Here is a 15306-nt window from a genome sequence, read left to right on the forward strand (position 1 = left end):
TTAAAATTAAATATTATTGGCTAGCTTTCTATTAACAATGCCAGGGCATCATTGTCTTAGAACACATCTGCCAGTTGCCATCTACATGCCTATATCTCCAGCTGAGCGGGATGAGGAAAAGAAGAAGGGAGGGGGGAGGGATCAACTACTGCTGCGAATAGTGTTTCACCGGATGCTATGTCTATATTATATATATAAGGAGCATGAAGGGCAAAGACAACTCCACACTGGGCTTTTTAATATTACCACTGACAGCCTGGGCTCCCTTTATATACTATGGCTGTCCATGTCAAAGACACATGGCTAGTTTATTGCATTTTATTGCCCTTTTATTATAGATAATAAGAGGCAGCTGAACTAGCAAGAAGGATAGACAAAGCACTGAAATTTCCCTTTCACTTTGCACAGATCTGCTGTTCCCTCACATTGAAGACTGTTGTATGTTTGATTGCATAGCAAGGACTTTTGAACGCACAATATCAGGGACAAGTCATAAATATCTCTCTCCCTCTGTAAAATATGTGCCTTTTTTAAAGAAAAAAAATCTGTATATAACCATGTAATTTGAGATAAGGATTTTATTTATTTAACATTACTTAGTGTTGTAGGCCACTTTGGTGTAGCTGACTCTAAGAGGCAAGCACTCCACCTTAATTACAAAGATATTTAAAAATATAAAACGATGATATTAAGTGTCCTTCCTCTACCTAACCCCATGGCCTTCTGGAAGGAAAGAAAAGGAGGGCTCTTCTGGAGGGTGACTCCACTTTTAAATTGAGATATGATTTTAGTTTTGTATTTTTATATATTTTTAATCTTTCCAATTTGCACACTGTATTTAAACTCTGTAAGCTGCCTGGTTTCTGATGGCCAGATAAATCTCATCAATCAATCATTCATTATCCTAATGAACCTTGAAAACAATCTGTTAACCTATTCCTTCATCATCGAGATTTGATGACTCTGATTGTGCTGAACCTTGTATGAAAATTTGGTTAACCTTTTAAAATAAAGTCTTACTTTCCAGTAACTTGGTGGGTTTGCTTACTCATTGTACACATTTTAAGAATGGTTGGCAGGAAAATGAGGATACTTTCTTGAAATGGAGCTGATGGGAAAGGAACCCTTTTGATGGATTTTTGCATCTTCATGACTACAGAAACTCGAGCAAGAAGACAGCTTGAAGGCCAACACTGAAACAGAACTTCAAGCTGCCAGAAGAAATCTGGATTGGTTTGGGATTTTTGAACCCCACAAAGTGCCTGAGTAGGGTGGGGATTTATAATCAAGCTGCCTGCCTGGCTTCTCTAGGCTTTTAGAAGTCTAGGTTCTGGTAGAGATCAAAATAGGCAAACCATTGGGTCACTCCAGACACTAAATTTGAAATCATTAGTGTAGTAGAGCTAACCAATAAGTGTCAATTAAACTAGACAGACATTTTACCAGCTAATGAAAATCAATAACATTCTGCTTTAGCTAATGGGGCTGTTGTTTTCAGCACTACAAGAGTGAGCTGAGTTTTCTTCTTCATTGATGTATGGTTCTCAACCAATCTCTTCAAAGCTTATTAGGTGCTGAAAAGAAAGTGAAATGGAAAGGAAAGGAGTGAGAGGCTGCAGGCATACAGAAAACTGAGTGTAGCAGAGCCGGTATATGTGCTACAATGATGGTCCAGCTTAGAAGAAGAAAGGAATGGCTTTCTAGATAAAAGGAAATCTTTCACAGATCTGATTGGTTACTGACTCTCTTTAGCATTCCTTGATTGGCTCAGACATTGTGTGGGCTTGACTAGTGAATTTAGTTTTACTTTCCTAAGATTTCAACAGAGAAAATAATGTAATGGTCAGATAATAAAGCAAGAATGTTGGGATTCTGTTGATAGTATATAAGTTGAATGGCTTTTGTTTGGCTGCCTGCTTTTCAGAACTTTAGTTTCTTGAAAGATAACTATATCATCGTAGTAGAATATAGCACAGTAGTAAAGAAGATCACAGGTTCATTACTCTGTATCTCCAGGCAGAGCTGTGAAGTATCCCTATTTGAAATTGTGGAAAGTCACTCTCAATCAGTGCTTTGCTAGTTCCTGTACAGAGATGATAAGAACAGGACTAATTTCAGGTTGTAGCCAATTTCTCCATTCATGAGCAGTTGAAAATGAATGCCCATGGGTTTGGCTTATGAATGCTACAAATTCTCTTGATGTGGAGTACTTGGAAGACAAGGACTTCACAGTTCAACCCTGAGCTACGTATATTCTATTAATTCTCTTGATGTTAAAGAGGTTGGGGAACAATGCTGGAAAGCTGCCATATGGCTATGGAAAATGAGTAGCACTCATTCACAGAACATTGCAGAACAATGTTTTCAATCTTGCTCTATGTTTTTCATAGAATTCAATATGCTGGTGCAGAGGTTTTGGGGGAAAATTGTTTCACCAACTTTTAAATTGCTCTGCATGGGAAATGGGGATGGGGTGGGGTATGTTGTCCCAATATTAATATCTGCAGTTCATCTGTTTCACACTGATCAAATTCTTCAGGACTTCTCCGTAAGAGTTGCTTCATTTTCTCTCAAACAGTATGTGGAAATGAACACAGTGGCAACAATGAATATGGCAGATTGTAGACCCAATTTCTATTTCCATTTCAGTTTAAAGAGAACTTCTTTAACCATTATGAGAAGAATTTGGAAGATGAATAAAAGAAGCAACCATGAGAGTAAGAAACTTACATTGTATGGGTTAAAGAAAATTGTTGCTTCCCTTCACATGAATCATTGATTTTGTGAGGAAATTTAATTTAAAGAAGCATGAAGCACCAAATGAAAATCTGTTTAATGAATACAACTCAATTTTATTTTTAATTTAGCCTGCCTCTAGGACCAATAAGAGGGACTTAAAAGGCAAAGCAGTGAGCTAATGAACAAAACCAAAAAGACAATCAGATGTTCTAACAGAATTACATTCCTAAGACTTTCATGAATGGCTTTGAAATGTGTTCAGGTACAGTCTCATATTTCCAGTATTTTTTAAATAATTACTGTTTTTGAAAACTTTGGTTCTGTTAAGAGCAGTTTCCATGGAAACAAGAAAGAACACCATAGCCATTGGCAACACAAATGGAGAATTCTATATACTTAGTCCATTATAAGGAAAATAAAGGGCAGGCTCTAAGTTAATGGCTAATTATCCTTATCTTATTCTTTAGGAATAAGAGAAAACTGATGCACTGAATATTAACTCTCAGCTTGGAGATTCTGCCAACCCTTCCTTATTGAAAAGATCTTTTCACATATCCCAAATTTAGGAATGTGCCATTTGTTTCCTTTCAGAAGGGTTAGCTTTGAACTTTGAATTCCATGGGGCTTAGTTATGGTAATCATGGACAGAACTGGATGGCGGATGCTGAAGACAATCTACACTCACAGAAGATCCATATGGATTAATCTATTGCAGAACAATTCCTCCATTTTTTCCCTACCTGAATTAGAGAGACTAATATATTTTGATGGATTTTAGGAAACAGATTACTTTTGAATGCAAGGAACCCAAGGAAATGTAAGTTGATATCCTTGTTGAAATCAACTGGCCCCTCATTCAAGAGTCACTAGTTTGAAGTTCCTGTTCTGAGCTTAGTGATTTATTGAGCTTCATAAAGTATGTAGGTTTAGATCACAAAATTCTCTTTAGACAGGAAAAAAATAAGAATGATTTTACTTTTATTGATTTACAGTCAAAGACCAAACCCAAGAATGATCAATATCAACCCTGTGTCTGGGAAACATTCAAGATTCTCTGGCTTGGCTACGTGTGTTACCTGGTATTCATATTAAGAAACTGACCTTCTCCTTTCATAGATTTATATTTTCTTTCGTAATGTCAGACTCCAGCTTTTTTTTACCAACCACATACTTTAGGGACCTCATGTTAAAGATCATAGTGTCAAGATCTATAGCTGAGGGAAGTCTTGCTTTGAATACTGGAACTCTCTTTCTCTCCCTCTCCCTTCTCCCACAATATTCTTTCTATCTGGTGAAGTCATTTACCCTAAACAGGAGCTGGCAATGTAATGCCCATTAATTTCAACATGGCTGCAGATATCTCCCTCTGTTCCTGCCACATTTCCTGCTACATCTGGTTCTGACTCTGTTTCAAGCTTCATTCGATGAATTAAAAAAGGAACACTGACATGCTGCAAAGTCCCAGCTTCTAGATCTGCCTCTGTACTCAGATATGTCCCATTCTTTGAACATAAAATCTGTGGAAAGCTGCAGCTGGCTGTTTGGGTGCATGTCCTGTAAAACGAATGAACAGGCAGGTGGGGATTTGGGGTTGTGTGTGGGTGTGTTGCATAATGTAATGCAGAGCACCACGACCAGTTTGTCTTTAGGTAAATGGGTGTTTCATAGCCGGTATCCTCCGATGACAGCCCTTTCACGACCATACCCATTACATGCTTTCATATTCCAAACATGCCTGCCAGCATCCAAATGGTTGCCTATCCATGCTTAAGAAGATACAGAATTCTTAGTTACTTTTTTAGGCCGTACCTGGGTCCATAAGGAACATACTTGGGTTCGTTCATTGGACATAATAATCATCCAGCCATTATAGGTAAGTGCTTTTACTACTCTGAAGAAATAAAGAAACAAAAGAATTGGACTGACGGATACACTACGTGTGAATGCAGCAACTACATTCTGGAGACTAACTGGATGATTGTGAAGGCAACAGCCTAATTTATAAGAATAAGCAGGCACAAGGTCCACAGTCTTGCTCACTTCTCCCTCCTTTCCTTTGCAGTTTGCAAAAAAAACATTTTTAGTTTTGTCTGACTTGGGAAGCCAGAATTGGGGTTTCCAGCTCGTAAATCAGTAACTAACTTGATATCCTGATTTTCAAACAAATGGTGGTTAACACGAACCACAGATTCCTATATTTAAGGAGAAAATGGACATGCAATTAGATATTTTTATTAGATATGTTTTGATTGATTTTTAATACATGGAAGAAGAATCAACCATGTATTTCCCTTCCACTTGAAACAGAAATGGTCGACACTTCAGCAGTTCAAGCCCAGCTCCATGCAGCAGAGCGAGCTCCTGCTTCCTCCCCAGCTCCTGCCAACCCAGCAGCTCGAAAACTTACGTGAGTAGATAAATGGGGACTCTCATCCTGGTGGGAGGAAAAATGCTGGTGGCACGGGAGACGGGGACCAGTTGCCGGTACCGCAGAAGCCGCACATGCCCAAAAAAGGTGCGAAGCAACGGAAACCCCGCCTCCTGCGCTCGCCAGCTGGGCTCTGCTCTAGGAAGGAGGCCATGGCAAACCACTTCTGAAACACCTTGCCTTGTAAACTGCAAGGACTCGTCCAGGCAGTCGCCGCAGAATCAGTCACGACTGAGTGCGGATAACAACAACAACAACAACAACTTATACTTTTTTTTGCTCAGTATGGAAGGCAGGGTCACTGTGCAAGTAAATGGATGAAAAGAGAAATTCTAAAGATTTCTTTGGAGTCAAGATGGGGATAAGTCCTTCTGTAAAAATTGTGCAAATTCTAGGGCCAAGGACTGAGACAATATATTGTAGAATTTGTAGAAATGTAAAATGGCTCAGAGGAGCCAAAAAGTCTTTTCATCTTATTTGCTGTAAATTCCCATAACTCCCCTCTCTTCCCTTTTCAAGGTTGAAGAAAAGACAACAATGAGAAGAACAAACTGGTGGGTCAATGGAAAAGCCACGTTCTTCAACCAACTCCCCTTGAATCTGAATCCCTTTTTGAGTACGAAAGAAGAAAACAACAGAATGAACAACACTTTGGTTAACAGTAATAACTGTTAAACCAAGAGTTTTTACCAGTACTCCCCATCTTCTTTTTTTCTTCATTCCCAAGAAAGACGCTACCCTTGCCCCTCAAGTCTGGAACAGATCACACTGTTTTTGCGTGTGCCTCCACTGAAATATATTAACTGTGCAATTTATTTGCCTTTTCTCTTTTTTTTCCAAAGTTTTCAATAAAATTCAAAATATATGATTCCCAGGACAAAAGAGTTTCTTTTCACTATGTGTTCCAGTTTTTGAAAAATAAGGAAATTTCAGTATAGGCAACATCAGAAGAGAAGAGAAGAGAAGAGAAGAGAAGAGAAGAGAAGAGAAGAGAAGAGAAGAGAAGAGAAGAGAAGAGAAGAGAAGAGAAGAGAAGGAAGGAAAAAACATCTAAGTTCTGTCATTCAAAGGACATGAAATCTGCTGTCCATATCTAGATGGGAGTATTTCTTTGGCTGAAAAACATGTCAATATTTTTTCCAAATACATACATTAATTCAGAAGATTTTAAAGATTAATATACAAATGAGGCCGTGGGTGTTTCTTTTGGGACTGATTGACAAAGAGTTGGAAAAAACTCATGGAACTTTGTTTTTATACATGATAACAGCAGCAAGACTTCTATATGCACAACAGTGGAAGGATCTGTCATTACTCACAATGGAAAAGTGGATGGTGAAGATGATGGAGCTTGCTGAGATGGCTAAATTGACAGCTTTGACCAGAGAAAAGACATTGATTAAATTCAATGTTGATTGGAAAACCTCTTTGGACTTTTTGCATGAAACATAAAAAATGAAATTATGGGTTTGATGATTATAAAAAAATGAGAAAAAATGAGAGTTATGTTGTAACCCTAGAGTAAGAGTTCAATTTAAATCTATAACTGCTATAAAAGAAAATCAGAAGTAATTTCCTTATACTTTTTCTTTCTGCACTTTTGGCTTTGTTTTCTCTTTCTTTCTTTTCTTTTTCCTTTGTCTTAAATATTAGTACTTGTTAGTTTTTATCTTTCTTGTTTAAAAATTTAATAAAGTTATTACCAAAAAAAGAAAGAAAGAAAAAAAACATGTCAATATTTTCAAAAATCTACAATTAATCTCCTCAGCTTTCACAAGGAGAACATTATACTCCTATCACAGGCCTCAAAGAACACTTCACTACTGTCATTAATCCAGATATTCAGAAATCAAAGACTTAAGCAGGAGTAATTCCTCATCTTCTACCTTCATTAATAATAGCACAGCTAACTGATATTTCATCCAGGAGAAATCAAACACTTCTCATAGTGATATAAGAGAAAGACCATTACACAGAGATTATATCTTGCACAAGACCCATATCAGTAGACATATCTTATTACGTTCCTTTTTTAACCCCCCTTATTTATTGTATCATCAGCCACAGTGAACGTGATGCAAGCAAAATGTTCAAGGCCACTGAAAGTGAAATAAAAGCATTATCTGGATTGAACTGCACTTGGTGAATAAGCCACTAATGTCACATGATGACGAATCAGCTCAGCATTCATCACTGTGATGCATTGTGCAATAATCATTGATGATGCAGTGCATTGCTGTAGCATATTATGCGCATGTGGAACAAAATGGAAGCCTGGCAAATGGACACACTGTGAGGGGGGAAGCAAAAGAGAGGTGGAGACTTACAGGAATGGAGCCCCCTGCCCAATTTTTGGTTTCAGTGAGGTCTGATGGTAGTTTGGAAGTGCTATACACTGAATTTAGGTGGATCTTAATGGAAAAGCACTGGTCTTAAGTCAGATGGCTAGCTAAACACCCTCTCCCCTCTCTTTTTCTATCTAAGGGCAAGGAACCCTTTTCTGGTTGGGGACCCCAGTTTTTAAGGAGTTTTTTTTTCACCCACTAGAAAAAGGGGCATGGAAGTAACAGTACCTGAGATGGCAAGCTTTTTTCCTTCTTTGTTTGCATATCTGCAGGGCTGGGGCTTTTTCAGAATGTCAAAATAAGTTAGGCAAGGTGTAATACACCTATGGTAGCCCTTCATTTAATGATAACACATACACAAATTGCATACTACTAAAAATCTGAGCTTTGTTATGGAATGTTACTAGGAGTATCTCACAAGGCTCTGGGGAATCATAAAAACTGAAGTGGGGGAGAGGAGTCCATGAAAACAGTGGACTACCTACCTCTACTCAGTATTATTATTGGAACTGAAAATCTAATTCCACCATTTGCAGAATATTATTCCCTTTTTGCTCATCATAGATGGAGCAAGGTGTTGTTTTAGGCAGCTTCTTATTGCCACTTTGCACATTTCTTTAAGATGTTTTCCATGTTAATCAGAAGCAATGTTTTGGCAGCAGTTACCAGTGTTGAAACCTTTCCAAGAAGCTGTCTGTCTGTCTGTTGGTCTATTCTTGGTAGGCTGGTTTAGATATTGTTTCCTTAGCAAAGGACCACTGCATGGAAAATTTTAAAAGAAGCTATGAACCAGATTGTAAAGGAGCTGCAGTGTTATGAGGCTGTAAGGACAAGATCATTGATCTGCTACAATGGGTATGTATGATGGCTGAAGTTAAACTAGCACTTGTCTTCCTTCCAGACTTTGGATGAATCCAGTTTTCCAATTTTTCTCAGAACTCTGTGGAGCACTGGGCAGTTGTCCTTTCTGGCTGTACTAGGGAAGACCATACCAAGTAAGGAAAGGAGGGTGCACTGGAAACCATTAGCTACAAGCACGTTACAGGCAATATGCAACACTGCTGGTTGCATATTGACCTAAGGGTGTTTCATCTCTAGCAGCATGCCATGCCAGCACATGAACACATATAATAATCTTTACAACACAGAGCAGAATTTAAGAGACTCACATAATTGCCTGCGAGAAGGAATAGGAATACTTCCATAAGCTGTGCCCTGTAAATAAAACACATTTTTTTTTTTTTTGGAGCAAGGAGTGTCAGCATTAACAGTCACAGAAAAGTAAAAATGGCAAGGGGACAATGACACCAAAGAGACGGAGCAAGGAGACAAAGACTTGTAATAAATAACACATCTTGTTTGCTGAAGAAAGAAAGAAATTACAGCATCTCACCTGTACTTTAACAGTTGTCGGAAATTAGGTTTGATGAAAAATAGATTTGGATGATATATTTGTGTCCTCTGGGGGCGGGGCGGGGGAGAAAGTTCTATTGTACTAGATGTGGAACTAAATGAGCAAGTCTTTGCTAGCACACTGCCTTATGCCTAAATCAGGTTCCACCTCCTTCATTTTCTATGTTATGGTGAACACCTGAAAGTTATTGCATGTCAACAATTCTGCATATTTTTTTCCCCAAGAAAGTTTCAAATCTCAAAAATAATTTGGTAAATATTGAAAGTCATTTCAGTATGATTGGAAACATATTTTTGTGCATGTATTCCTAGTAAGTAGTAGGTCAGGGCATTTCTAAAACCCCAGGCATGTGACAATATATCCACTTTTCTGACTATCCCTACCAGTATGGAGATCATGAGTAGAAAGGATGGGACCAGTGCGCATGTCTCAGCAAGGGTTCCTGTCAATGCTCACAACTATTTGTTGAATGCCTGTGAAGACTGACAGTGATCTTACAATTTGTATTCAAAGCTATATTGCATGTTACTGATGTCTGCTAGTCAAACCTGGTCAGTTGTTCCAGAAGCAAGAATGGCTAACAAAGTAGAGACAGCGCCATCCATAGTCTAGCAACTTATCCAAGCCATGAACAAGCCAGAGGAAAGGGCTAGAGAAAGAATTTTGCCTTCTTCTCTTGCTTTTAGTTCAGACAATGCAATAAACAAACTATGGATTGAGTCTTTATGATTAACTAGACACACACACTCATGGGAGCAGCTAATGGATATTATCATAATAGCACCCTGTACATTGTCATCAATCCATAGTCTGGCATGAAGTATCATGTGAACTTTTCCAATAAGTGTCCAGGAGGGAATCCTAAAGTAAAATTCAGCATGGTTTCGTACACAAGGCTAATGAGTCCAGTTCAGTATGGGCTTGTCCAAATCATAGGTTCAATTGGAAGTCCTGCTTTTTCAGTCCAGTTTAGTTGCAGACACTATAGACTGTGCAAGAAGGCTGCTGATGCTAAGGATATTAAAGAAAATATCAGAGTAAGATTAATTAAGTAAAAAGATCAGAGTAAGATTAATTATGGGTAGCTGTAAGATGGGAAAAATAAAATAACAATTAGGTTTGCATTAGAAAAACAAAGAACTGAGTCATGCTTGTAAAGGATGAAGAAGAAACTCCAACCAGTCAACAAATGTTGAAGTTTAGGATTAACTCAAATGAAATCAAACACTGGATGCAAAATTATCAGGATCACCTACTTTCTAGAAATTTGAAGATTTGGGCCAATGTTTATGACCTTTTAAAGCATAATGATTGACTAATTGCTAAGGAATTTCTGCTGAAAAGCAAGACTTCTACACAAGCTGCCTGTAGGTTCTGAGAGTTAAAATCCCAACATTTCAGAACAGCATCAGGTTGGGAATGATCTGTACATGAATGGAACAGATACCTAGAGCATGCTCCATAGTTTACTTCAATTTGGTTCAGATGGGCTGCTATAAAAAAAATTCCTGAAGGTAGAGAACTTGAGAACTAGGCTCCTGGCCTTCCAAAAGCTTCTGAAAACTTTTCTTGTTAGGTAGGATTTCAGTGTTTTCAATGCTTAGAGAGGTTACAGGTGGGCCATCTGATTTTCCTTGGGATTTGTTGTTATTTATTGTTGATTTGTCTTGCAGAGAATGCTGTTAGAGATACTTCTGTTCATTGCACAGAGTTGTTCAATTAGCGTATAAAACATTGCTAATCAATCAATCAAATGGTTCTTTCTAGTTCTTAATCCTTATATGGTCTTTGACATAATGTGTCTAATGAGTCCATCTGTGTGGAATCAATCAAGCTCTTGAAGGTATTATATGCCTATAGAAATTATGTATATTATGGGCCTTCTTACTGATTGCTCTACCAATAGATAACTATTGCATGTATGGGCTCTTCCACATGCAAGACATGCATCAATCTAAGGTGACCACTACCTTGCTTAACCCCATGATGCTATGGGCTTCTCAGCTATCTTCTAAAGTGGAGCCAATTAACTCTGCAAGTTAATTATCCTGACTCCTGTTCTACAGGAAACACTGCATTAAGGATTTTGCAGCACTTCCTCTGGAGTGGCAGGATGGGTCAACTTCTCCTAAGTGGAAGTTTCTGCCTCATCTGACCTCTCACCTATGGGATTTCTTCCTTCCATCCAGAAGCCAAAGTGCTGAATAGTGCCTTGGCTTTTTCTCCTAATCCTTCACTGCCAGACTTGCTTTCCTGGATGTGGTCAGCTTGCAGGATTCCCCCCCCCCCATATTAGAAAAGCAAGTACAAGATTCTAGTTGCCTCTTGTTTGAGGAGCTAGCTGGTACAAGGAGGGGAAAGTGGCATCCGCTGCTCAACTACCCAAAAATAATTATTAGAGTGACCAAGGTTAATGTGGGGTCATCTGGCAGGAATTCATATGTAGACGTTTCCTACAAGCAAATTGCACACCACTAAAACATAATACAGTTAGGGTAACGGGCGTCAGCTAACTGCAGTTATTAGCCTATTACTATTATTTAGGACAATAAAGATAGCATCCTTTCAGGTTTTTAAAAAACTGTACCTGAATTAAATGTAACAGAGGAAATATGTCTACAAGCTCAGAACATTCCTAAGCTTGATTTGCCTTTCTCTTTGTCTTCAACTAGGCTTCATATACAGCTTGGTCACAGTTGTAATTCAGCCCTTCTAGTCAAGTAAGCAATAAATGCTGATGCAAGTAATTAATTCTGAGCAAGTAATTGCTACCATTTAAAAGTTCATTAGATACTTCTTATTCCACTAACAATTCTGTATCTTAAAGCTATAGTAATTAACTTTTAATAAACATGCAGTAAGATTTCACTGATGGGAATGACAAAATTTCAGTGTGTTGCCACCAGGCTTGTTGAAAAAAAAATATCTTGACAATCCATTAGGGATAGGCTTTTTGTTTTGGAAAGGAAATTATGTATGGTTTGCAGATGTGATAAGCAGCTCACAACCTATAAGAAAACATATACCTATACTCATACAGAGAACCATTCTACAATCTTGTGATACATCAATAAAATTTTAGGTAGCCACAGCAGCAAACTTCCGAGGCGCAGCAATCTCCATTGGTTATATGCCTATTACCAGTTCACATCTCTTTCTCTCTCTCTGTCTCTCTCACACACAAATCTATATTGTATATAGATAAAGATATTATATTGGGAGGGGAAAAAGCAATATGGTACAATAGAACCTTCCCAGGCTTACGCTGTTGCTTTTTCTGCTACAGCACAAGCACAAAGAACAGAGTGACAAAGTAAGAACCGATCCTCAAACTCATCCACCCTCTCCTTGGGAATATTGTGCCTAATGCAGCGGCTCCATGATCATCTTTCCTCTCCATTATAAATTGGTTGGGAAAATACTACAGAAAGATTTGGCAAGGTTACAACCTAGGCTATATGTGTCAAGTCTATAATGGAGAGGCACCTGCAGCTTCTGAAAAGTGGTTAATGCCAATACACTTTTTATTAAATTGCATATGTTCAGTGTTATAAATCCTGCCTGACAACCTTGCCTGTGTTTGCAGGTTCAGCCTGTGCTTTCTGGTAAATTAGGAAACCTTCTCAGGTGGCAGATTCTGGATGCCCTTAAGGGCAACGGCACAGTGGAAAGCAGACTTGACCGAAGGTGGGGGGAAGGAAGCCTACACTGACAAGCTTTTTCTTTTCCTGCTTAAGCCTTAATAAAATAAATGGAACTGCTGTTGTACAGCTCTCCTTCTTTTCACCAGGACATGCAGAGGAGAATTTCTAATCACAAAATCAGGGAAGAGGTCATTTCAGCCATCAAGCACAATCTCCTATGATAAGAACATAAGCAGTGATCTGCTGGATCGGACCCCTGGACCATCTATCCCAGCAGCCTGTTCTCACAGTCCACAAGGAACCCCACAAGTCTCCCAGCAGATGGCCTTCAGAGGCAGTCATACTGCCATCAAAACTAATAGTTACTGATCCCCACAACGTCCATAATCAGTGCAGGAACTCCTGTGGAAGCATCTCCAAGAGAGGGCAATCCAACCAGTGCTTCAATACAAGCAGCAACTGGCGACCCATCTTAGGTATTTATTATTATTATTTATTATTATTTATTTGATTTGTCCCCGCCCCATCTCCCCACAATGGGGGACTCTGGGCGGCTTACAACAAACTAAAATCAGAAATACAATTAAAAGTTATAAAAACCAAACATTACAAAAATAAAAAAGCTAAAAAATCCAAGAGGCCGACAGGGGCCACACCAGGCCGCTAAGGGGCCAGACAACCCCATTTCTGATATCCTCCCTCCCCGCCCCAGGCCAGATGGCAGAGCCAGGTCTTCAAATCCCTCTGAAAGGCCTGGAGTGAGGGGGCCTGTCTCACCTCCGGGGGCAAGATGTTCCAAAGGGCGGGGGCCACAGCAGAGAAGGCCCGCCTTCTGGACCCCGCTAGTCGAAGTTCTTTTACCACGGGGATCCGGAGCATGCCCTCTCTGTGAGATCGGGTGGGATGGGTTGAGATCGTGGGGGCAAGGTAGTCCTTGAGGTAACCTGGCCCCATGCCATGTAGGGCTTTAAAGGTGATAACCAACACCTTGAATTGGACCCGGAAGCAAACTGGTACCCAATGCAGCTCATGGAGCAGAGGTGTTTTATGGGTCCTTCTTTGGGCCCCAAAAATTGCTCATGCGGCTGCATTCTGGACCAGCTGAAGCTTCCGGATATTCTTCAAGGGTAGCCCCATGTAGAGCGCATTGCAGTAGTCTATCTGGGAGATAACGAGGACATGAGTGACTGTTCGCAAGGCATCCCGATCCAGAAAAGGGCGTAACTGGTGCACAACCGGAAGCTGTGCAAAAGCCCTCCTGGCCACGGCTGCCACCTGCTCTTCGAGCAGGAGCCGTGAGTCCAGGAGGACCCCCAGATTATGCACTGGGTCTGTCTGGGGCAGTGCTACCCCATCCAAGACCAACGATGACAACGTCCTGGATACAGAGGAGCCAGTAACCCACAGCCACTCCGTCTTGCCAGGGTTCAGCTGGAGCCTGTTGTTCCCCATCCCGACCCTCACAGCCTCCAGGCACTGCGAGAGGGCGGTCACGGCATCACTTACCTCACCAGGGATGGAGATGTATAGTTGAGTATCATCAGCATACTGATGATACCTCATCCCATGATGACGGATGATTTAGTTTCAATACCAATTATTTTACATTCTCTACAAAACATGTCCCATATTGTTGTCATTAAAATTAGAGAGAGTACCATTTAGATTTTACCACTAAAATATTTTGAGGTAACCAAGTGATTAGCCTAGTGAGGATGTTAACGAGAGGAAAAATTGATTAGTTGGAAGAAACAATAGCTAGGAAAAAAAGACAGAAGCATTTCTCCACTTTGTTCCAACTTATAGTTATTATTAAGCTTCCTTCCCAGGCCAAATCTCCCCCAGAAAGCTGTTTACAAATATTCTAGCTTCATGCCATCTGAACTCTTTCCTATCCTTGGTCCAAGCTTCAATTATGGCTGCTGTACAAAGAACAGATATAGAGATCTGTATCTACAGTATATTTGCTGGATCAGTCCAGGATTCAGATGCCCATATTGGTGCCTCTAAAAATACACACACAAAGTAGATTTCTTTTATTATTGTTCTCTATAAACTGTTGGGCAGTAGTCTGTTGCTCTTCACCAGGAAATTCGATATTTCTTTCAACACTAGTACTTCATAAATTTGTTTAATCATCTTTAAAAACTATGCCAGCTAGTGGGCAAACATTTCTTGTAGCAAGGAATTCCACAAGTTAACTATGGCTTGTATGGAAAAAAAAATGTATTTTGTTCAGAGTCTATCACTAGTTTAATGGATTGAACATGAACCATAACACCTTATTTCAAGGCAATTACTGAGTATCATATATAATGTAAGATTAGGTCAAGAAACACAATTGCCAAGAAAAATGAGAACGATTGGAGATGGGGGCTGAAGAGAGAGGTTTGGGATAATTGATGTTGATCTCTGGCAAAAAGTAAGACAAAACCATTTGGAATCTGCATTTTTTTAAAAAAATAGTGAATGGAAGAAAGGTGAAGGTGAGCTTCAATTTGAATATCTGGAGGAGGTTTGAAAATATAAAGGAGATGTTGGAATTTTCATCTTAAAGTTCAGAGGAAGATTATCCTTTAAAATAAGTTGTGAGCAGTTACTCAGAACTGTAATCACATGAAGCTGCCTCTCTTAGAGGTGAACTAAACTAAATATGTAAAATTATTCAGCTTTTTCTTCTGCTGTGCTTCTACTTATTTATTTATTTATGTTTAAACTTACGGTAGTCTGAAGTGG

The 15306-nt window shown here is 39.3% G+C and overlaps 1 protein-coding gene across 3 annotated transcripts in view; it reads right to left on the minus strand.

Annotated features, from left to right (window-relative positions):
* The window catches only part of CCSER1 (coiled-coil serine rich protein 1), a 738752-nt gene that overhangs the window by 142541 nt on the left and 580905 nt on the right, over positions 1 to 15306 (minus strand). Inside the window, exon 10 of one of the 3 annotated variants that reach the window (XM_088133056.1) lies at positions 8682 to 8727. The exons of the other annotated variants lie outside the window; for them this stretch is intronic. Within the exon in view, the coding sequence (XP_087989182.1) occupies positions 8682 to 8727 (46 nt within the window). The remainder of the gene's footprint in view (positions 1 to 8681; positions 8728 to 15306) is intronic. 3 annotated transcript variants of the gene reach the window in all.

This window comes from Python bivittatus, unplaced genomic scaffold, assembly GCF_059951505.1.
Source record: "Python bivittatus isolate LINGU-HERP-01145 unplaced genomic scaffold, Pbiv_v1 ctg000070_np1212, whole genome shotgun sequence".
NCBI lineage: Eukaryota > Metazoa > Chordata > Lepidosauria > Squamata > Pythonidae > Python > Python bivittatus.